Source organism: Protopterus annectens, chromosome 1.part0 (genome assembly GCF_019279795.1).
Source record: "Protopterus annectens isolate FY-2018-M chromosome 1.part0, PAN1.0, whole genome shotgun sequence".
Lineage (NCBI taxonomy): Eukaryota > Metazoa > Chordata > Ceratodontiformes > Protopteridae > Protopterus > Protopterus annectens.
Genome location: NC_056725.1, coordinates 553,768,034 through 553,793,363, shown reverse-complemented (window position 1 = coordinate 553,793,363; position 25,330 = coordinate 553,768,034). Strand labels below are relative to the sequence as shown.

The window sequence follows — 25,330 nt, the reverse complement described above, 5'->3', positions numbered from 1 at the left end:
TAGCTGGTCTGCTGGCACTGGCTGAATAGCTCTTTTTGCAAGCAGTTTTGAAATTTCCAAAGCTGCTATATCCCTTTGAGCGGGTGGAACATCTGGAAGGGATTTTTTTGACTGATTTGGAAAACGAAGAAAGGGAATAGAATAACTTCGAAATGATGGACTGTACCCATTTGTCTTGTGTCAAGGATAGCCAGGCTTCCGGTACAGTGACAATCTTCCCCGACTGCCTCCGAAGAGGGGCACTCGGGCAACACCTCAGGAATGCTGAAAGGGCTTATCGGAGGGCTTCTCGATTGCCCTGGTTCTATGGACCCCTCTGCCTCTAGGGCCGGCGTCTACCATTGTTGTTCCCCCTCTGCCTCTGGCGGGGCGACTCTGGCCAGGCGAAGTCCCTTGAGATTGTTTACGGAACCACATCTTTCCCCCTTCTGGCCTTTGGGGTAAGGCCTAGAAGGAGTAGAAAACGGACTCGACGGCAGAAAGGGTCCTGCCATCAGTCTCGCACCTAGTCAGGGTCTCTTTCACTTGTGGACCAAAGAGATGATCCATCAAAGGGAGTTCGTGAAAGACGTCTTGAAAGGTTCCAAAATTGCATAGCCGCATCCAGGCGTGCCTCGTAAGCTACCCCTGTTCCTGCGGCTCTGCTCGCTACATCGGCCGCATAAGAGGAGGCATGGAGGAGTTGGAAATAGAATTAAGGATAGCCAGCTGCGTGTTCATTTTCTCTTGAAACCCGCAGCTGAAGGGTCCTTCAGCATTTCACTCGCTTCTTTGATCAAGTCCCTTTGAAGACGAGTGAAATGGCACAGGTAATTCAGCGAACGCATAGTAAATGTCGCTGAGGAGAACATCCGCTTCCCCTATCCATGGACCTAGATTCCTTGTTAGGTGGATGGACAGGCACTGAAGGATCGGCCAGTTCCTTCTTTGTGGCGGCAGCTACCACCATAGCATCCACAGAGACTCCTTTTGATAAAAATTCCTTGTCTGATGGAGCTGTGATGAATTTGGAGGGTCTCCTGGGAGTGGGGTCCACTGAATCAGGAGCCGTCCATGCCTTTTTAGCTACCACCTGCATGAGGGGGTCAAAGGGGGGAGACACCCAGGAGGTGGAAGGACGAGAGCCAAACGCCTCAAGATACACAGATTCGTCCTCCGAAGGGTTGAGGGCTGGCCAATTTCCCTCTGTTTAAGGATCTCCAGAATGTCTGCAAATGAGACATCCTCAGAAGGGGCACGGAGAACCCTCAGAATCATCCAGATCTGTGTCCGACGTGATAGACTCAGGTGAGTCAATGTGCTTCCTCTTACTTCCTCTTCCGAGGGGCTCTTCTGCCAAATCAGGAGAGGCCTCGAAGAGGATGAAATCCCAAAGGGAGCTCCTGAGGAGTTGGCTCTCTGCGGTCCGGGATGAGGGAGTGAGTCGACTTACCCTGAGGCAGCATAGAGGGAGGGGCTGACGGAGCCGACTGTGGAGTAGAGCCAGGCTCTAACACACTCCGCATGACCTCGAAGCACCCCTGTCAGGCAGAGCCAGAGGTCCCCGCTCCGAGGAGCTAAGGACCCCCTCGGCACCGACAGTGATGGCTCCGAGGCCGATGTCGGAGCCGAACTCACCAGCGCCAAGCACCGAGAGGGAGAGGGGGTCGGACAAGGGTCCGATGCCACTCACCCCTCGGAGCCGACGAGGAAGTCCGCCGAGATTCCTCCATGGAAGAAACGGAGCCGGCGACGGAGCCGAAGACAATTGTCTCGGCCCGAGGTGACCACAGTCTCGGCTCCGACACGACCCGGCTCCGAACTCAAGAGAGTCGAAGGAGGAAGGAGTTGATGGACGGGACAGGCACCGACTGATGAGTCGGGCTCTGAAGCATCTGGGCTAGTGCCTCGGACTTGAGTAGTCAACTCACCACCCTCTGAAGGTCATGATCGGACAGCCTCGATGACCTAGAGGAATGAGACCTTTGGCCCGTTCAGACAGCAGGGAGATCCTGGAGCCGAATGAACGGAGCCAAGAGAAGGTGACCTAGACCTCTTTCTGGTTGTCGGCTCAAGATCTTGTCGGAGCCGACACGGGTCTCGATAACCTCGGCTCCGGCCGAGCGAAGCCACAGAAACTGTGGACTGAGTCTTATCGGCTCCAGCCGGAGCCGATAAAGGCAAAGGTTGAACAACCTGAGGTCTCGGCTCAGAAGCCGGAGCCAAGACCTCGATGCCTTGGAGGGCTTCCCTGTTGAGACAGACAGGGAATCCTCAGGCTTCAACAAGCCTCTCAAAATAAGCTTGTTTTTTCTTTCCTGCAGGACCCTGGGGCTGAAGCCATGGCAGACAGCACAGGAGTCCTGCAGGTGCAAAGGCCCCAGACAATAGACACAAGAAGTGTGAGCGCCTGTCAGAGACATTTTCTGACAGCACGCATCACACTTCTTGAATCCGGAGACCTTTGCTTCTTTAGACATAGCCTAACTGGTGAACACAAACACAAACTCAAACACACCAGTTATACCCTGTCAGAATAACAAACTTTAGTAAAAATACTAAAAAATAAAGTACAATAAACAGTAGTACACTACACAAACACTCCCTAGGGAAGGGAAGGCCTAAGGCCCAAGGGAAGAACTAAAAGTTCTTTTAACAAGAAAACGGGAAAAATTAGGTTCGGGAATAAAGTTCAATGAACTACACTAATTTAAAAATAATTAAACTAAAAAAGGGGTAAAAAGAGTAACTTTTTATAGAAAAAGCTAAAACTCACCAGGAACCGGTAGAACAACCAACCTCGAAGCTGTAGCGGCAAACGAGATCTGAGGTAACTCTCGCCTAGCATTGTGGGATATAAGGGGAGCCTCGAGCCGGTGGAACCAACTCTCGAGCTTTAGAGTGGCCGAGTCGGAGCCGAGGTCGGCTCCGAACCCATCCAGCAAGAATGAAGGCGAGATAGACAACTTAACATCTTCTATTCATAACCAGTATCATACCGCCCCTATGTGCAGGGCAGATGACTATAGTCTGGTCACTCTGTAACCTATTCAGTGCTGCACACTCAATAGTTTAAATTAAAAAAAGTCTCCCATCCTGTCTACTATTAAATACCATATGAAGCTCATCTTCACATATGTTACTGAATGCCTCAAGGATAGGGTGATTCACAGGCACAATTGCTGAGCTTCTTAAACCCATGTCTACCACCCATTTCACCCTTAGGGAAAGACATTTTCAACATTACATTTCTAACAAACAGTTTTTAACACAATAATAGTGTCCAATGTTCATTAAGGACAGCAAGATCAGTCCCATCCAGTATCCTATCAGATAAGCTCAGTACTAGCGATTCTGGGGATCCTACATTCTTTTCATGGTTGGAAGATTCATTGGCTCTACTGGTGCTTTCCTTTTCATATGTCCTCTGCTTCTGGACCAGTTCGAGCCTCTTCCGCTCTCCACTCGAACAGGAAAAGGTGGTTTCGGAAACCCCTGTTGACGGAACACAGGAAACTCCTTCCTCCTCATCACCATGGGATCATGTTGCTCAATTTCAGCACTGCAGGGACCCTCTGATGTATTTATTAACACATTCTTATCCCCTACAGCATCTGGAGTTAGAGATACCTGCTTGCCAGGCTCCACATTCTCAGCAGCCACAATCACCAGTCCATTATCTGTAGGGGTACTATAAGCACCCCCCAGCCTCTGACTGAAATTTGAGTGATTGGGGTTATAAAGGTTCAGATTTTGCCTCCTTGCACATACTTGCACATGTTGATGGGCTACGAGAAGGTAGAGCTAAACCATACCTTTTTTGATTGATCTATATTATTAAAAATTGGTCTAACTACCCATGAAGTTAAACATGAGACTGCTGTGAAAGTCCCGATATTTTACACTAATAATGTAGATAAAAAGTTTTTGAGAGATACTGGTCATTGTTATTGACGAATGAAAAGACTGCTACAGCGGTAGGGGATCTGCCCTGTCTTTGTTATAAGAACTGCATGTCCTTGAAAAGATTGTTGTGTTATCCAGATAGGGAAGTTAAGATTCCAGGTGGGTTGGCTGGGACATCCCCTTGTGGCCAGTGTGGTATTTGCCAACATATAGAAACAATGAACACATTCTTATATCCGGATACTTGTAAGGAGTGTAAGTTTACTCCTAGGGTGACCTGTACCACTAGGCACATAGTTTATTTAGCGCAGTTTCATTGTTGTCAGAGATTTTATGTGGGTAAGACGAGACATACTCTAAGGGAATGAATAAGGTAGCACCTTTATAGTATACGTATAGGGAGCAATAATAGTGCTATATCTAGCTATGCGTTAGCAAATGAAGGTAAGCATGTATTTAATTTTAGGGTTACTGAAAGTGTAGGAGCCAGTGTCAGATTAGGAAACATTGAGAATAGGATGGAAGAAGCAGAGCCTTTCTGGATCCTTAAGCTTAGAGCTGATCGGGGGCTCAATGGGGTAGCTTCCATTAAGCCAGCTCTAAATAAGAGGTATACCTAAATAGGTTGGCTTTCTTTTGTTTTTATTATTCTTTTATTTTTATATACAGATGTGATTTATGATTGCAGTATTCATTCTGGTGCTTGTTTATATTGTGCATTTATAATTGCAGCAATTCTGAATGATCTTGATGCATGCAATATATGAGCTTTGTTGCTTTAAGAGCTCACTTTCTGAATTTGGTGATGGAGCATACTCTATCTGCTTTTGTGAAGCTGGTAATGGAGGAAGACAGGCTCAGTACTGAGTGAGTGAAATACTGTGACTGCTGTGCATTTACTGGCTTATTTTAAAAAGTAAAAAGTGAGTAGCTGATGTTACTTATTTAAATGTTTGTTCCTGTTTTTTGTGAGCTATATACTTTTGTTTACATTGTGCATTTATAATTGCAGCAACTCCAAATTTTGATGCATGCAATATATGAATCCAGTTGTTTAAAGAGCTTACTTCCTGAATTCGATGATGTAAGCATGCTTTATCTGTTCTTATGAGCTGGTAATGAAGGAAGACACAGGTTTAGCACTGAATGAATGAAATACTGTGACTGTTGTGCATTTTACTGGTTTATTTAAAAAGTGAGGAGCTGATGTCTTCTATTTAAATATTTGTTTCTGCTTTTGTGAGTGATATGGTCTGAAGAAGCCACTTGTACTGGTGAAAGCGCTTACCTGATCACATCTGTTTATTAAAGATTTTATGATTGCCATGCATCTGAAAATTTTCATTTGTTAATACAGTTTGATTACTTTTGAATAAATGTAAATTTGCCTATGTCACAAGGAATAATTCAATAAAGTTGTTAAAAATAAATTGGATGAGGAGATGGAAAATTTGGAAAAGGCTAAAACATCTTGAGATTCCCTGGATCAGCTTGCCCCTTTCATCACATTTTGATCACCTCTGCAGCAGTGGGGTCCAACAAAGTACAGTTGTGTACACTTGCCATAAATGTAGCTGTTAGAGTGTATTCACTGTTGCAGTCCTAACCAATGGGTTATCCGGCTCCCAGAAGCCCTCAATTGGCCAGAATACCAAATATGACATCGGCTGTCGTCGGTTGTAAAGGACATCCGATACAAAAGGAGTCAGCAGACGTCACTTCCTCACTCTTTCTTGCCATAACAGTCAGAAGCCCCCAAAAAACAAGGCTTAAACCAAAAGCAATTATGGCAAATACCAAATTTATCCTGCACCTTAGGAAAAGAGAATAGTAGAGGACCAAAAAGGGGGAAGGAGGGAGGGAAACCAGGACTGCAACAGTGAATACACTTGAACATCTACATTTATGGTAAGTGTACACAACTGTACTATGTTCGTGTTTCACTGTTGCAGTCCTAACCAATGGGTTGATTACCAAAGCCCAGAGAAAAGGGGAGGAGGAACCAACAGAATCAAGGATTAGAGATAATGCCCTGCAGAACAGCAGTGGCAAACCTTGTCCTGGAAAACAAAGGCAAATTATAATGCTTTGTGAAAGTGTGAACAGAAGACCATGTGGCAGCCTCCAAAATGTCTTTAGTAGGGATGCCCCTTAAAAAGGCTGCAGAAGTGGAAGCTGCTCTAGTTGAGTGGTTCCTAACCCCTTGAGGAGGAACCTTGCCATGAAAGGAACAACAAAAAAGTAATGCAATGTACAATCCATTTAGAAATGGTTTGTTTAGAAATAGTCTTGCCCTGGGCTCCAGGGGCAAAACTGACCAATAACTGTGCTGATTTCCGAAGGTCTTTAGTCCTTTCCAGGTAAACCCTGAGCATTCTGGGCACATCAAGAGAAAGTAGGAGCCTTTCACCTCTACTTTGAGGATTAGGAAAGAAGATAGGAAGGTGTATGGACTAAACAAGAGTCATACTAGAAACCACCTTAAGCATAAAAGGAGGAGTTAGTTCTCAGAGAGACCCTATCTGCATGGAAAATAAGAAAAGGCTCCACAGTCAAAGCTTGCAGCTCCGAAACCCTCCTTGTTGAAGTTACATCTAAGAGGAAGGCAGTCTTCCAAGAGAGATACTTGGAATCCGCAGTGGCAGCTGGCTCAAAAGGAGGAAGAGTGAGTTTCTCTAGAAAATTAAGATCCCAGGCTGGAGTTGGTGCCCTTCTGGGAGGTTTTAAGTTGCAAGTACCTCTGAGAAACATTTCCATCAGAGGATCAGAGAAAATGGGTTGCTCAAAAGAACAATGAGCAGAAATGGATGAAGCATGGATCTTGATAGAGGAAGAAAGAAAGAAAGACCACCCTGAAGCAAATCAGCCAGGTATTCCAGGATCAGAGGAAGAGTAGGCTGAGAAGAAGATTCCCCTCTAGCCCGCATCCAATGAGAGAATCTTTCCCATTTGCCAGCATAAGACTTCCTAGTGCTAGGCCTGCTGGCCTCCCTCAGCACGCCAACCACCTGCTGGGAAAGGGAAGAAAAGGATGGAGTCACACAATGAGCCAAGCTGCCAAATGGAGAGACTGAAGACGAGGATGTAGAATGCTTCCTCCTTCCTGAACCAAAAGTTCTGGCTTCGGAGGAAGATGCCAAGAAGGAAATTGGGAGAGACTGCGAAGCAGTGGATACCAATAATGTCTGGCCAGTCCAGAGCTATGAGAATAGACCTTGGTCGGTCGTCCCTGATCTTCAGTAATACTCTGGGAGGAAGAGGAGGGAAGGCATAAACTGACAGCAGCGCCCAAAGGAAGGACAGAGCATCTACTTTCTAGGTTCTGCTGTGATGTTGTCTGGTGCAAAAAAAAGAGGTAGAAGATGGTTGTCTGGTGAGGAGAAAAGATCCACCTGAGGTGTGCCCCAACGTTGAATGATGCTGTAAAAAAAGACTGCTCTGTTCAGTTGCCACTCGTGAGGATCCAGGGTTTGTCTGCCAAAACACTGAGCCTTCCTGGAAGAAGCTGAGCTAGGAGATGCAGGCCCAGGGATGCTGCTATGGAGCAGAGATTCATGCTCTGCCTGCACAGGGGGTAAGAATGAGTCCCTCCCTGCTTGTTGATGTACCATACGACTGTTGTGTTGTCTGTTCTGATGAGCAGAGTTCCTGGAGAAAGAAGATGCTTGAAAGCTAGTAAGGCCTGCTGAACTGCAATCAGCTCCTTTAGGTTTATGTGCAGGTGCATCTGCTGGGCGTTCCAACGTCCCTGTATGCATCTGCCATCCAGGTGTGTTCCCCAGGCGTAGTCCGATGCATCTGTGGTAAGAACTTGAGTGGCACGAGGTGGGAGAAAAAGCATGCCTTTGTTTTGTAGACAGGCTGCTGCCCACCATAGAAACTCCCGTCTGTAGACATGGAAGCAGAGGAATCATCATATACAGGTCCTGTGTGTGTCGACACCAAATGTTCTTGAGGTACACTGCAATTTCCTCATATGCGGTCTTGCATATGGAATCATGAGAATACAAGATGCCATGAATCCCAGAGCTTGCAGGTATTTCCTTGCAGGGAGCTAGGACAGGCTTTCCAAGTCCTTGAAGTAAACTGAAAGAGTGGTCTGCTTCTACTGAGTGAGATGCATCATCTGAGCGGCTGTGTTCAGACTCACTACCAGGAATGTTATCTCCTTGGATGGCACCATTTTAGATATTTCCTCTGAGAGTGTAACCCAGGGAAGACAGAGTCTTTATAAATTCTAGATCCTTTAACAGCTGTTCCTGAGAATTTGCTAGAATTAGACAGTCGTCCAAGTATGGATAAATCTGAATTTTCTTCTGCCTGCAAAAAGCAATGACTGGAGCCAGGCACTTCGTGAAAACTCTGGGAGCAGTAGATAAGCCAAAGGGCAACGCAGAGAATTGATAATGTTGCTTGCCTACCCTGAAACAAAGGTATTGCCTGCAACTTTCCCCGATAGGGATGTGCAGATAAGCTTCGAGATCCAAGGTTACAAGCCAGGAATTCTTTTCTAACACTGGCACCAACTGATGCAGAGTGAGCATGTTGAACTTTGGAATTACCAAGAAAGAGTTCAGAATGGATAGATCTAGGATAGGACGTCAGGTGCCTTCTTTTTTTTGGAACTAGGAAAAGTCTGGAATAGAAACCCTGGCCTACCTGCTGAGCAGGAATGGATTCTATTGCTCCCAGATTAAAGAGACAAAATTTGTTTTTCTACTTCTGCCCTTTGGTTTGGAGGAGTGTAAAGGAATCCTTTGGGGACTGGAAAGGTGTGGAAAGAAAACGTGCCCTAGGGACACAGTTCTGAGTACCCATTTGTCATCCGTGATAATGGCCCAGACTTTTGCAAAAAGGGCCAACCGTCCCCCTAAAGGACTCTTCAGGCAGGCAAGAACAGGCAGAAGTTGAATAAAGTCATTTTGAGTGTTTAGATGGAGATGCAGGCTTAGAAATTCCCACCTTGGAAGTGGAAGCCTGCCAACGCTTAGACCTTTGAGGGGTAGCCACCTGCACCCTAGAAGACTCTAGTCCTAGAACGGTTCTGTCTGCTGGTATCAAACAACGTCCACCTCTTAGAAGGGTAATTCCTGCTAAAGCAAGGAGGTTGAACTTGCAGAAAATCCTTAACAGTTTGCATAGACTTGGTCTTATCCTCCATCTTCTTGAGCACTTCCTCTGCTTTGCTGCCAAAAAGACTGGTCCTTATGCAAAGGTACATCTAAAAGCTTACCCTTGATAGGCACTGGTAGGGGCTGTTCCCTGAGCTAAGCGTGCCATCTAATAACAGATCCAATAGCTGTAGCCCTGCAGGAGGCTTCTAGAATGTCAAAACCACAATGTAAAGAATGCTTATTGACAAGACTGGCAGAATTCAGCAAATCCTACATATCCTTACTCTCTGCCAGAGGCACACTTGCTATCCTAGACTTAATAGCCTCCAAGGTGTGCTGCTAGTGCTTTCTCATATGAAAAAGACAATTAGTAGATCTAATAGCAAGAGTGGCAGAGGTATAAACTTTTTTACCACACCTATCTAGGTTCCCAGATTCCCCATCAGAGGGGACAGGATTTTTGGTAACAGTGGCCTTAACTCCTTTAGGGCCTTGAGAAATAACCTCTGGATCAGCCAACGGATTCCTGAAAAGAAACAGGATGAGAATCAGGGACTCTTAGTACCTGTCAGATTTCCTGGGAGCAGGAGGAACCAAATTTGGAGTCAAGGAATTTTCAAGAAAAACATCAACCACTTCTAACACTGGGGGAATAGCCAGAGGCTTTTGCTGAGAAATCCAAAAACTCCCTAATCCTTTTCTTAGATTGGGGATAATCCTGACTTTTCCATTTAAAATGCTCCCTGAGAGTATTCCCAAGTATCACCAAAAGATAAATACTCTGGGAGAGAAGCAGAATGGATGGACTCCTCTGCATCTGAATCCTCAAAAGGAGAAAAAGCCTGAGAAACATTCATCAGCAGAAATGCTAGAAGAATCAGAACCAGAAAAAGACAAGGCCACAGGAAAAACATCCAGACTCCTTTTAGGAGGAGGAGGCTATGAACCCATAATAAGAGTCAAAAGGTCATTAGCCATCTTAATCATTTGGGATTGAGGAGAATGAAGAAACTGGAGCCTGCTTTTTCACAGGCTTACGACTGGTAGATTTACCTGCAAGTCTGAAGGACTCAGGAGGCCTGGCAACCACAGAAGTTGCAGTAGAGATAGTCGCTATGAGCTTGCTGTCTGAATGAAGAACGGAGGCCTCGGACACCAGAGTCAGCTAAGCGGCTCCGGATCCAGCTGAAGAGGCGACAGGAGAAAGATCAGAAGGCAAAATGGAGGCTGGAGGCCTGGAGGACTCTGAAATGGTCTCAACTGAGGCCTGCAGTTGAAAATCTGCAGACTGCAGGGGCTGCAAAGGCGCCTCACTGGCTACCGCATGATGACTACCATCTTATAACGGAGGACTTGACCTTCTGAAGCCTGTCGAGGTCCTTATCCTTACGTTTCTTGGGGATATCCGAACCCTGAAGACCAGCTGACACCATACCGACAAACTTAGGCCAAACACCAAAATGTTTAGATATAAGCTTAGCCCGATGATGAATAGTACGCGGATTAAAAGAGGCACAGAGATCACAATTAAGAACATTGTGGTCAAGGCCTAAACAAATAATGCAATAAGAATGAAAATCTCTATGGGGAATCTGCTTTCCACAGGTAAGAATTATTAACTTTTTCTGACATTCGTTAAGGCAAGAAAAGAGGATTCCAATGGGGTACTTAGCTGTAGTTGACTTCAACTTTGTAGTCGGAAACCAAAAAAGGTAAACAGGCGACCAGCACTCGTGCAAGAAATGCTTCTGCTTTGGGCTCCATGGCAAGGAAGACTGAGGAAGCGACGTCAGCTGCCTCCTTTTGTATCGGACGTCCTGACATCCCTTACAACAGACAGCCGATGTCATTTACTTACCTTTGGTATTCTGGCCGATCGAGGGCTACCGGGAGCCGGATAACCCATTGGTTAGGACTGCAACAGTGAAACACGAACATCTGTCTATTGACAGGAGAATTTAAAATCTCATTTTACCATCTGGGAAGTCATGAGAATGCAGCTATGCAAACCTCCTCAAAATAGCACTAGTGGCCACAGCCCTGGAAGTAGTACCAACAGAGTCATAAGCAGACACACTGAGTGACCTGTGCAACAAGAGAAACTAAGTTATTTAAGGCAGATTTTTTCTCCAAAGAAAATGCAGATAAAACATTCTTCATACTTAATTTGTCAGAAAAGGCAACATACAAGCTGGACAATTCAAAATTCTGAAAATCGAAGTTGCAGAAGTATACACCTCCTGATGAGGATGGGAAAAGTATTGATAGTTAATTCTAATCCTACTCTTCCCCCCATACCCAAGTGCTTAGCAGCAGTGGGATCAACTAAAGCTATAGCTGCTGGGTCAGGTTTGGGAATAGCGTATAAACATTTAAAAGACTGAAGAACTTTATAAATCCTATCTGCCTTTTTAGAGGCCGCCACCTGAATATCAGGAAAATTGCTAGCAGTAAGACAAATATCCTTTAAAGCAGACAGAACAGGAGAGATAGGTGTGGGTTCTGGAAAATCCTTCTGAAGCAACTAATTTTCTGAAGGCCTGAGAAACTTCAGTGTTCTCCCACTGAAAACACTGGCGCATTCTAACAATAGCATCAAAGAAAACTCCCACAGGGAGAATCAGAAGCTGAGCCTTCTGAGTCAGAAAGAGAAATCTAAGGATAAAACTTATCTGTCCCCCCATCTTCCTGTTTAGATTCAAAATCTCAAATCTCTTCAGTAAGAGAGGAATCCTTTTCTCTTTTACCAGAAACTACTTTACAAGAAGGACCAATAGTCAATTCAACCCCGAGCCAGACCAGTAAACTACTACTATCCAAAGGAAATTGAGAAGTAGTTACATGTTTGATTTTCTGTTAGTTTCTTTTTGACATGAAAAACAGGGCCAACCATGTTACTAATGGCAAAAGCAGCTTCCCCAGGGATGAGCAGAGCATTCTGGCACAAAAGTGAAATCTTTCCTGTTGCTTCTCCCAGCACTGACAAAAGTGGCTCTCCCTTACCCACTGAGGGAACCCCAACAGCTGTAAAGGATGCGGCTAACCCTCAATCCATAGGGCTATAGGATCCAAGGTAAAAGACGAGTGGTCTGAGGTACAACAAAAGGCCGCAAAAAAAGAATTATCCAACTGCAGCTAAGGGATACTGCTAGCCTGCTGTGGTGGCAAAGGCTGTTTACTTAATTTTTTTTTTCTTTTTATGGCTGGAAGAACTGACCCTGGGTCCAGCAGTCTGTTCTACGATCAAATTAAAATGGGTGTCTCTCCCAGGGAAGACTAGCAGCAATTGCTGATCAACACTACCAGTCCACAAAAGTTACTTTTCGGACAGAAAAATACAGTAAAAAGCACTTTAAAAACTATGCTAGCCCCGAAAAAACACTGAAGGGCTTTGCACCTACACTTGCCCACTCAAGCTGCCCAACAGGTTGGGCACATGTTTTGTGTCATGAAGCTTTGGAAGCTGTCTGTCTGTTATATCCTTAGCAGGATATAACCTACGTATAGTTAAGGCTATTGCAGTGGTGATCAATACGATTATGGAGAAGGGGTTTCAGTGGCTCAATTCCTCTGGAGAAGGGGTTTCAGTGGCTCAACCCTCTCCCTACTTATCAACTCCATAATATCTCCAAGGAGAAGTCTTCCAGCAGGGAATCATGGGGAACCCCTCCCCATCAAAATCTGCCTCTTCGGTGACCGTTTCCAATGAGGAGTCCAAGTGTCTCCTCTTACAAGCCAGCTTTCTCGCTCTCTCCCCTTGTGGAAACAGCATCCGAGGAAAGTTTGGAATCGGATAGGAAGCTTGCATGGCAAGATCCTCGGAGGCTGAAAGAGGGCGAATGTCCCAGTTGATCAGGATGAACAGACTCACCTCTTTTCTGGTTCTGAAGAGAACCCATTCGAATGCCTTGATGCCTTGAGAGGACAAAATTGGACCCGAAGAAGCACCCCCACTGGAAGCCACAGGGGGGGGGGGTGCCTTCTACTTCAATAAGACCTGGCTTTGAGACCAAAAACAGCATCAAGCTGTTTAGGGCCATGGGGAAGAGAACTCAGAAAACTTTGAAGTCAACTCAGACCCACAGAGCCTTAGCTTAAACACCTCAACTTTGAGAGACTCATCTTGATCAGACAATGCCAAAAAGTAGAGAGAATGAGGGAAAACAAATTCAAAGTTAAGTGCTTTTGACTCCAGTGTCAATGCTCTGTGAAGCAGGTTCTGATCTGTGGGCTTCAGATCCAAAAATAAGACCAGTACCAAAGAACCCAGTGATGGAGTGGTATGAACCATGCCAGGAGCCACCGAAGGGGTCGGCTCTGGTAGGACCTCGAAATGAATGCGTCTGAAGAAAATTTATCATCCTGTCAAGAATGGTTTCCAGTAGACTCCTTGAACGGAAAGACTTAAAGGATAAAGATACTGATGGTGGCCGAGAGGAACTCTGATGCTTTTCTTGTAAGAACTGGGAATGAAGTCACACTAACTGGATCAGAGGATAATCTGGGCGGGTAAACAAATCCAAAGAACCTCCGGATCCAAAGCTCTCTGTCTTAGAAGCCACACCGGAATGCTCTGATGATTCTGGTGACCTTTACCTATTTTTTTTCTGATCTCCTTCCTGGCTCATTTTCTACCTTTTCCCTTGCTCTTTTACTTCTTCTCTTTCATAACTTTGGTCTTCTTGATCTTCTTGGCTGAAGGAAAGGACATCTCCTGGACAGAATCTCCATTTGGCCAGGAAGAAGCGTGCACAGTGATGCAATTTTTACAAAATCGCATGGCAGGATTTGAGTGCAAATATGCTGTAATAAAAGTAGACAAAACATACTTTTCACTGCCTGTCTTGAGTGAAAAGAAAGGAGAAATGCTGATTACAGAAACGGACAGGTCACCAAATTGTGTACAAGTCACCCTGCTAAGAAGCAGCACAACAATGAAAGAGATCAGGATGTTAAAGTTTGTGAACGGAATAGAAGGTAAATGGGAAGACAGAAAATGGGGTTGAGAGGAAGGTTATCCAAAAGCAAGATACGCAACATATGGGGGGAGAGCAGTCGGAGGTTTTACAGAAAGGATAATGACCAACAGTAAAGTAAGGCTGATGGGTGAAAATGCAGTTGGAGCTTTCTAATCTACTTTTACTGCCGGAGAAAAGATGAAAGTAAATTCCTTGATTTCTTTCCTGCTTCACATTTTATTGATCCAATTTTAAATGTAGCACAAATTTTTAAAAACATTTTGAAAAAAAAAAATCAATATAATGAAAAAAAGTTGCCAAATGTTCATATAGTCAATTAGGTAAACAAGAAAAATCAATCATATATAATAAAAGCCAAGAAGCCCCACTTACTATTAAGGTCAGATGCAATGGAAGTTGCCACTACTTTCTGTGGTGTACTGCATATTGACATCTCTCCAGACAGAAGTGCTTGCTGGCTTCTTTCAGCTTCAGACTTGGTCCTAATAAGAAAAAAATCATCATCACTCAGCTTTAAATGAAAGACATCTCCACCCTCCGGTGTAGCAAACCTCACCCCAGAGTTACTTTAAGGCATCATCTACTTGTAGTTTAACGCACAAAGAACTCTTCAGTACCTTTCAGCTTCATCACCTCGATTTTGTCTCTTGCCAGTAATTATGAAGGTCTCACTACTATTTTTTTTTCTTCTCCAACTCTTAATTTTCTAAAGGAATTAGTTTTAGTTTCCATAACATAGGGCAATCACTTAACTACTAGTGACCAACCATAATTTTACATCCCGAGATTATGTCCTGCAGAAGACAGTAAAAAGCTATAAAGGTGTAACAAAGTTCTTTACACAGAATTGGTGACATGTGAAATCTTTATAGAAGTTGCTTCAAGCTGCCTTAAAAAGATCAATGGAATGTCATCTGGACAGTAAGAGAAAAGTGAGCAAAGCTGCTATATCAGACACTTAAAATAGTGCACAGAATGATGTGCTGAGAAACAAAAGTCTGAGGTTATTAAAAAAACAGCAGTTTAACTACTTTGACTGGAATCGCATTTAAATGTACATTGAAAAGGCTTTTTCAGCAGCTTGCAGGTAGCTCAAATAAAAGGCAGTAAAAAAATATAAAACTTGTTTGAATTGTTAAACAGTTCTTGAGTGTTGACAGTACTACTATCATGAGCAAATTGCATCTAAGATGCATCATACCACAGAGACATTACTGTGAAAGAAAGGATGACTAAAAAACATCAGGTCATTTTAGGTTTAAACAAATTAACTACTAACAAACACTTGGATTAACACTGCAACATTACTACTGCATCAAGATGAGACAAATACAATTTGTTTCACTGTCTAGTTAAAAGTTTCCCTTTAAAAGGTACCACACATGTTGGAAGTTAAACCAAGAAATCTCAGTTGGGCACAATTACATTCTGCAGTGCAATGGAAATGGATTTCCTTTTTGAATAAACACAAAGATAATACTGAAAATTTTCTGTGAACTATCTGAAATAATAAAACAATTAGTATCACAGTTACTCTCTAAACAAAAAATTTCAACAGTACCACTATGGATATAAACTCCTGCAAAGACGTACTTTAAGAATGCCAATACTGCAAAGTGGATTAAGACAAAAAGTTATGTTCCATCTGTGTCGTCAGTCTTCATTCATTCTTGACTGATGGGTTCAGTTCCGAATCCTTGGAACAGACTCAGCCATTATACAAAGCTCGTGCCGGCCAAAAACTCTCGAACTAAGGCTCTACCCATACTACCTCTCTTCCCATTACCTCAGATTGAGTTTGCCTACCAATAAGAAAATATGGAAGCTCTGTCTGAGCAGCAATCCTATAACAACCCCACGACTAGTTCCGAACCTCCAGGAGTCTCTAGGAGGGGGCAGGAGGGCGGGATGTCAAGAATGAATGAATGAATGAATGAATGGAGGATGAACACAGATGGAACGTTATGGTAAGAGCATAAATTCTTTATCTGAGGTTGTCAAACTTCATTCATTCTTAACTGATGGGACAGAGTCCCAAGCTACTTTAGATCCTGGGCGGCCCTAAGGAAGGATATTTCTGAGCACCATAGAACCAAAGGACGCCCTTACCCTTGAGACCATGTCCAATTTGCAGTAAGTGATAAAGTTATGAGTATCCCAAGTCGCAGATGCACATGTCTTCCATAGAAGCTATGGAATGGAAGACCACTGAACTGGAAACAGATCTTGTAGAATGAGCTTTAACTTTTGTTGGCAGTTTGAGTTTATTCTAGTTGCATATAAAGGTAATGCCAGTTTGCCCAATCAGGTCCCTGAAAAGAATAGAAATAGTTGGTCTGATTTTCTACAGGATTTTGTTCTGTCCAGGTAAAAACATAATTGCCTGTGGATGTCCCAACATATGCAAGCAGTACTCTGTTTGAAATATTTGGAAAGAAGACTGGTAGGTTGATATTGAACTCTGCTACAACTTTTGGAAGGGAGGAGGGATTGGATCTATAGTATATATAGAATACCCACATGGATAAAGGAAGGAAAGAAACCGGAGAAAAAAATACCAACAATGGTATTGGAAGGTTACCAACAGTAAGAGGGAAGGAGAGGCCTAACACTAACAAGGGTAAAGTAGAGATACCCAGAGGTAAAAATGGGGATAGAAATTTTCAAAAAGTCACTCGCACAAAAAAAATGTTAAACAGTAAGTATTAAGATATGAAAGAGTTCTGAAGTATAATAGCGAACAAATCAGAAAAAATTTTGATCACTTAGCGGAGAGCATCAGCTGACGTGTCCAATTTTCTATGCGGCAAACGAGATCTGAGGTAATGAGAAGAGGTGCAGTATGGGTAAAGTCTTAGCTCAAGAGCGTTTGGCTGGCGCGAGCTTTGTATAACAGCAGAGTCGGTTCCGAGGATTCAGAACAGAGCCCATCAGTAAAGAATGAAGACCGATATCATTAGATCCATTCTTTACACTCAACATTTCATCTGAGAGATTACTGTGCAGCAGGAGACCCTTTGCAGCCCCCTCTTAAACACTTCAGAGGTCCATGCACTTTCAGAAAGGGAATGCAAAAGCTTGGATGAATTATTGGCCAAGGACAGTCAGGATATAGGATTCTTGTCGCAAACTTCAAGTACGGTAGTGCTCTACAGGAAAAGCAACGTCTAGGCAATCCTAACAGAAAACCACAAAAGTATCCACTTTTTTAAAAGGAGTATTAGGAAACAACAACAACGTACAGTATTTAAGCAATAAGATCAAAAAGGTGGTGGCAGTTTAATCAATCCATGTTAAGAAACTTTCTCATGGTGGGGTTTACTCCAAACTGGCAAGGTTTGGCCACAAGACTGAAGGTCTGACCAAGAATAACACTCATCATGACCCCTATCCCTGCTTCTATAGATTGTTACAGTTAGGCTAAACTAAAAGGTGCACTTGTGCATGTATGTGCATGAGCATAAATACAATGCCCCCAAACACAGGAGTTACATTTTTTTTTTTAAGCAACCACACGATCTCATATTTTCATTTATTCCTCAACTGATAGGTTCGGACCCATGACTATGATTCGACTGCCGCATCTACTAGATCGGATCCAAGAACTCTCCAGCTCCCTCCCCTTACTTAATGCCCCACCAACCTAACATACCTCTAGATCTTGTTTGTCACCATTGGTATCAGAGGCAGATTCCTAGCTCAAGTGTTTGAGTGGTCTTTGGACTTTTGTTTATTGTTGGTGTTTTTAAGTAGATTTTAATATATTGCCTTTCTTCTTCCTCTCTCCCATATTTAGTGTTCTTAGCCGATTCTCCTTCCCTGTTTTAGTGTCAGTTACCATTTTGGTACTTCTAGTTAACATTGCTGGTATCCATCTGTAGTCTTCCATTATTGGTAGTCTTTCCTTTTCTTCCTTTCCCTTCCTAAGTCCCTTTGTATAGCTAGGTTGTTTTCCTTATAGTTTTTGCTAGGGTGATATTTCCCAGTACTTTTTGTATTCAGCTGTATGTTGTTGGTATTCCCTGTGGGCATAAGATACAAAATTCTGATGATCATAGGGAATGTGCATATTGTTTGGGTCCGATGCACCTTGATGCTGTCTGTGCCATTTGCTCCAAATTTAAATTCTAGGGCCTTGACAGACCACAAGAAGAAAATTAGTTCTCCAGGTTCTCTTGCCATCTCCATCTTCCTCTTCAGTTGCTGGGCCCAAAATCATTCTAAAAAGTCAGAGAAAAAAAAAAAAAAAAAGACATTCTAAAGACAAGTAGTCCTGGAAAAGTTCTCCACATCGATCTTCAATTTCAGCTTTGGCTTCTTCAGAGAAGCCTCCAGCTAAAATTCAAAAGTTAGATTAGTCGGTCTCTGATCAGATGATCCAAAAATCGAGGTCTTCTCAGATCCGTACCCCACAGCTTTCATCAGATCTGATTTTATCCAGGATCCCCTCTCCTTTCTTATAGAAGTCACCTCAAAGGCATTCTATGCCTCCCTCCACTACATCCTCTCTTCAAGCCTCCAGAAGCAGATGTGGACAGGACGATGAAGTTCCTCAGAGCACTGATACAGATGGGGATTCTCCTGGCTCCAACCCCTTCTGGGCCAGGAAGTCAACCTTCACCCACTTCCTGTGTTGCATTTCCTTCTCCAATCCATCCTTCTGTTTCAGAACCATCAGATTTGAGATGCTTGGGGGAGTCTACTTCAAATCCAAAGACTGTATGCTCTTCGACTATGACAGCTCCCTTGAGCTGGCGGTCTCAGAGCCTTGGCGCTGGATAGCCTGGGTCAGACTCCCTCCTCGGGTGGAGCACTGATGGGGTTGCAGGAGCTGAAGATGTGAGAGGTTCTAGCTTTGGAGACGTCGACTTCTATTTCTCATAGGCATTCCGCTTTTGAGGTTGTGGAGAGGGTTCTCTCTCTAACTAGAACAGACATCCTTGCCTTTTGGACCAGACAAGCCTGCCCTCATGCTGTTCTATGTTCTGAACCTCAAACATCTCTTCCACTGGGACAGGCAACTCAGGTGAGCCTCCAGCCAGTCCATCAGGGCATTATCTCTCCTGACACTTCCCCAGAACACACCACTGAGGATGCCCCTCGAAAGAGGTTATGCAAGAAGAGGCATTTAGAACCCAGAAGGGATTGGGGTTACTGAAGGCTTTCGGGTCTGGCACATCTACTCCTTGGGTGACCCTGGCCGAGGAGCTCATTGACTCAGACGCTCAGCGGGCGTGGAAGGAGACAGTGTTGAGCCAATACCCAAAAGACTGGATAAAAAATTCTTGCCCCCCCCCCCAGACCATACATACTGGAGCAAGGGAGTACCTGTTGATGTCATGGTTCTGGCTGTAGCTGAAAGAAGAACAACTAGCAGAACATAATCTGTCCATCCGCCTAATAATCAGTCTGAGGCATCTGACAGATTTGTGAAGTGTATTTATGCTTCAGTGACTTTTGCCCTTAGGTCACTGAATTACTTGGCACGTTTTACAAGAATGCAAAGAGATTTGATCAAGTAGCTTGCCAAATCTCTTTATGGGTCCATGTCCTCAAAAGATAGAATATCCTTGCAGTTGGCCACACTCCACTCATCTCAAATGCAACCATTAGTTTGATCTCCCATGCTGTAGAAAATACCTCAGAGGTGGGCAGGTTCAGGCATAGCCATCAGAAGACATGCCAGGATGCTATTATGTGATTTTATGGAACCATTTAAATCTTCATTCATTAATCCGCGCTTTTACAGATCTTCTCTGTTTGGCCCCAAGGTTAAGGACAGACAGACACACAGACAGACACACACACACAGACACACACACACAGACAGACACACACACAGACAGACACACACACAGACAGACACACAGACAGACACACACACAGACAGACACACACACAGACACAGACACACAGACACAGACACACACAGACACACAGACACACACAGACACAGACACAGACAGACACAGACACAGACACAGACACAGACACAGACAGACACAGACAGACACAGACAGACACAGACAGACACAGACAGACACAGACAGACACAGACAGACACAGACAGACACAGACACAGACAGACAGACAGACACACAGACACAGACAGACAGACACAGACACACACACAGACACACACACAGACACACACACACACAGACACACACACACACAGACACACACACACAGACACACACACAGACACACACAGACACACACACACAGACACACACAGACACACACACACAGACACACACAGACACACACACAGACACACACAGACACACACAGACACACACAAGGGAAAAACCCTGCCTACAGTAGGTGTATGTTTTTCTACCCCTCAAAGGCTCTTCTCTAGGAAACAGCGAGTTGGCAGAAAAATGTAATTTAAGAAGTCCAAGAGTCCTTACCAGGATTCATTCAGAGATAGTTTCCTGAGGGGCAGAAAGGGGAACTCTATTAGAAGACTGCTTCACAGCAGAGATTGTCTACAGAACCAGGGTTCTAGATATTCTCTCTCGGATAGGCCCCATCAGTGCTCCAGAAAGGAGGCCTGACTGTCCCTCTCTGGAGGCATTTGGGGTCATTTATTCCTGCACCAGACAGCCTGGATATCTAACAAAAGATTTGTGGGTACAGAGGATTATATCCAGAGGTTATACCATTTTAACTATCCTCTCCCACTGTTGTGAAGAAAATCCCAGATGTTCCACCCAGTAAGAGAGAACCAGAATCTCTAGAAATAAAAAACTGTCTGAAAGTGTCATTCAAGAGTTCCCCTTACACCAGAGAGGGTCTGAAACTTCAAGACTCTTCTTAGTGCCAAGAGAGAGAGAAAGAGGATCTGACACCAGTTCTGGATCTCAGCAAGTTGAATCAGTTTGTTCAGTACACAAAGTTTTGGATGCTCACCGTTCTATCCATTTTCTCTCTGCTACAAAAGGACAACTGGATGTGCTCAATAAATCTTCAGGATATGTACTATCACATCAAAACAAATAGGTGCTCCAGGAGATGCCTACTCTTCTGGTGGGGAACCAGTCATTACCAGTTCAGAGCACTGTCCTTTGGTCTCACCACTGCCCCCAGGGTGTTCACCAAATGAATGGCAGTCATAGTAGTTCACTTGAGACTGCTGGGATTCTGTTTCAATATCCAAACCACCAGCTCCTTACCGACCCAACCAGGCACTGTCTACTACAGGCAAAGGACCAAATTTCTTCAGTTGTATTCTCATCTGAGAATAACAGTCCATTACTATCCTCAACTCACCACAACTCAAAGTCCAGAGTTCATAGGTGCTTGTTTGGACACTGTCTCTCTTCCCTCCACTTGAATAAACACACTGCAGACCACGTCAAGCAAATGATCCAGAATTCATCTCTTCCAGCCCAACTGATACTACAGGCTTCGGGTTCCATAGCAGCAACTATCACTCTTGTTCCATTGGCCAGGTTCTATGAGAAACCTGTCAACTCAAGGGTCCATTCTCCAACATCCATTATCTATGCCAGTCAAGATCACTGGAGTGTGCAAAATATATCTTCCGTGGTGGATTCATTCAAACCAGTTCCACGAAGGCCGTCCCTTTGTTCTTCCCCTTCCCAAGGCCACAGTGACCATGAACGCCTCCCAGCTCAGGTGGGGAAACGCTACTTGGGAAGGACAGTCTAAGGTATGTGGTCCCCTGAAGAGGCCAAGATACACAAACAACATCCTGGATATGAGGGCTGTCATCATTGCAGGCCTTTCAAACACTGCCCCATCGAGGACAACTGCAATGCAGACTGTCAACATATCGGCAGTCTGGTACCTCAACAAGGGGGAACTAGATCTTACCCTCTCTGCTGAGAAGCTAAGAGAGGATTGCAAGGGGCGAGTTCTTCCAATCACTTTCTAACAGGAACACATCCCACGGAAATCCAACATGACTGTAGACAAACTAAGCAGGTCGATCCTGATGCCTCACTAGTGGTCTCTCAACATCAATGTGATGGAGAGAATTTTCTGTCAGTGGGACCAGTCATGCTGCGATCTTTTTCCGTCTCCCCTCAAGTGCAGTGGTTCTTCGCTCTGATCCCCCCTGTCGGGAGAGTCACCGAGAAATACTCTAGTTAACAACTGGCCCTCCCGTCTCCTGCACACTTTTGGACCCTTACCAGTAATTCCCAAATTTCTTCAGAAACCAGTTTAGTTGAAGAGTACAGTAATCCTAATTGCACTCGTTTTGCTTCATCAGATTTGGCTCCCATTACTCTGGCCTCATCTTTAACATCCACCCTGGATTCTGGATCCAACTCCAGACTTCCTGTCTCACCCAACAGGAATGATTCACCCTTGACACAACAGGCCTTAAACTGACCACATCATTTCTCCAGTTCCACTGATTGCTAGACAGCCCAGGCTCTCCTTCTTGATCAGTTATATTTTTCTATCTTCCCACAAGGCGTCTTAACTAGAAAGATTTACAAGAGTATATGGAAAGCATTTGTCTTCTGGGCTGTTAAACATCTGGACCCTTTTTCAGCACCTGTACCAGTGATCCTTGAATTTTTAGCTTCAGTTTTTAATGAAGGAGCTAGTTTTTCAACTATTACAGTTCAGTTGGCTGCAATTTTTAAATGTCCACATGGGTGAAAATAACTCTACATTAGCTTCTTCTAAATCGTGCAATGCCTTTCTCAAGGAAGCTTTTTGATTAGACCTCCATTAAAAGATCCTACTCCTCCTTGGGATTTAAATACAATGCTTCAAGCCTTCACTCAATCTCTCTTTGAACCTTCAGCCAAAGCGGACTTAAAATTTTTATCTTGGAAAAATTTTCTAGTGGCCATTACATCAGCTAGAAGAGTCTCTGAACTCCATGCTCTGTCTTCAAAGCCTCCGTATCTATTAGTTCACAAAGACAGGGTGTCATTGCAAACTAACCCATCCTTTGTACCAAAGGTAGCTTCCAAGCTAAATATTAACAGGTCATTAATCTCAGTTTTCTTTCCAATTTTTTCAAATAAAGAAGAGTGCACATTACATCTGTTGAATGTGCATAGACCATTTCTACCTTCATAGAACCAAAGACCTTTTGAAATTTGACCAGTTACTTTTCCTCTACCAGATTAGGCAAGCCAGTATCTAAAGTTATATTGGCTAAATGGCTGACTGACCATATAACCTTTGTCTAGGATACATTGTGTTTATCTTTACCAAAACCCCCTTGGGCCCATTCCACAAGATCCATGGTGGTTTCTTCAGCTTTTTGGTCCAGAGCATCTTTATATGATATTCGTACTGCTGCATCTTGGGCTAATCCACACACTTTCATTGCTCATTACAAGCTGGATTTGATTCTCAGAACAGAGCAACATTTGGCTCAGCAGTGCTTCAGAATATCCCTCCTTAGGAGTCTCCCAACATTACATTACCTGACAGCATCAAATTAAAGTTATATACTCACCATAATTTCCATCTATGTTGTCCATTATTATTCTTCCTCAACTCCCCGCCCACCTGCCCCCTCCCCTTTTTTTTTTTTTTTTTTCGTTTTTTTTTTTTTTTTAGCTCTAGCTTTTAGTTTTCTTTTTTACCTATGGTACTTTCTGTAATGGGTTGCCCTTTTATATCTAGGGCAGCAAACTCTGAGTTGCATTACGTTGGCAAGGCATTGTGGGTAAAGGGAGGAGCTTGAGAGTTCTAGGATCCGATGATCTGGTAGAAGTGGCTGATCAGACTCTGATCCGAACCCATCAGTTGAGGAAAAATTAAAAGTGACAACACAGATGAATTATGTGAAGTGTACACTTTTTTTTTTTTTTTTTACTCTTACCATCCCTTCAGCTCAGAATACAGATTTTTTAATCTTTCTCTCTCTCTCTGTGTGTGTTTTATATACACACACATTTTATATATATATATATATATATATATATATATATATATATATATATATACACACACACACATACACACACACATATATATATATATATATATATATATATATATATATATATATATATATATATATATATATATATATATATATATATATATATATGGATCTATCTTACAACAAAATCACCGACACCACATAACCGACATTTCACAAACACGAAACCTCACATGCCCGACACACCATAATCCCGACAAGCAACAAACAAAACAAATCGGTCCAAAAGCACACACACAACACAAGCACACCAAAATCCTTACAAACCAACACTAAACCTCACATACACAACTACCTACAACCTTAACCCAAACTCCTAACCCTAAGGTCCGCCACTATCGCACACTCACCTAACCCTAACCCTAACTCACTTAAACCCACAAACTATCACAGTCCCTAACTCACTTAAAACCCACAAACTATCACAGTCCTAACTCACTTAACCCGCTAACCCACAAACTATCACAGTCGACACTTACCCTAGACCGCGCTAACCCTAACTCGCCTTTTCCCATGTCGATGTTCTCAGATAGACCCATATATATATATATATATATATATATATATATATATATACATATATATATATATACATACATGTATACATACATACATACATAGAGACACACAAACCACTGGAAAAAAATATGCTAAGGTTTATTCATCTAGGTACCAACAGAAACCACTCCCCCCCCCCCCCCCCCCAAAAACAAACTGGCTACCAATTACATCTTGTGCATCCCATCTTCTAAACATTATCATTCAAAATAATGAACAGCTATTGCCTTCCATTGTCTAACAAACACTGTAGCCCTCATTCTTCGAGAACACCATGAGAGCTTAAAGCTCCAAATATTTCAATATACACTAGCTTGCAATGAAGGAACCCCTTAGTAAATTAGTCGTATCTACCTGGAATAGCATACCAAACAACAGCTCTTCTGTAACTTTTTTTTTTACATGCAAGAAAAAAGTTAAACTGCATTAAAAAATGTATGTTTCAGAGATTCTGGATAACACCACTGAAGTCATCTTAACAATACAGCCCTGGCTTGATATACCGATTCTTCGCAACTGTAATCTTATGGTTTACTTGCTTGTTGTATTTAACTATATGTCTATTGTTCACTACTATATCTCAGTATATATCTGCGATAATATTTTTGTATTTTGACTGCATGACATTGGAAAGACTGCATATTTGTGCTAACTTTCTGGCCTTGGATTTAGATGAAGAGGTCCTTGACCAGTCCACTTACCTAGTGGCCTAACAAATTAATAAATAAACCTTGCCAGGTACAATTAAACTATTACAGGCCAGGAGGGCACCCAGTGATGGTGTAACAGTAAAGTCATGTCTGCTCGTCCCACTGCAGCATAATCAAGAAAACCAGTGAAATATA

At 43.4% G+C, this 25,330-nt stretch overlaps 1 protein-coding gene across 1 annotated transcript in view; it reads right to left on the bottom strand.

The window, feature by feature from the left end:
• The window catches only part of CENPF (centromere protein F), a 1,545,100-nt gene that overhangs the window by 1,340,472 nt on the left and 179,298 nt on the right, over positions 1 to 25,330 (bottom strand). Inside the window, exon 4 of the mRNA XM_044061312.1 lies at positions 14,351 to 14,460. Within this exon, the coding sequence (XP_043917247.1) occupies positions 14,351 to 14,460 (110 nt within the window). The remainder of the gene's footprint in view (positions 1 to 14,350; positions 14,461 to 25,330) is intronic.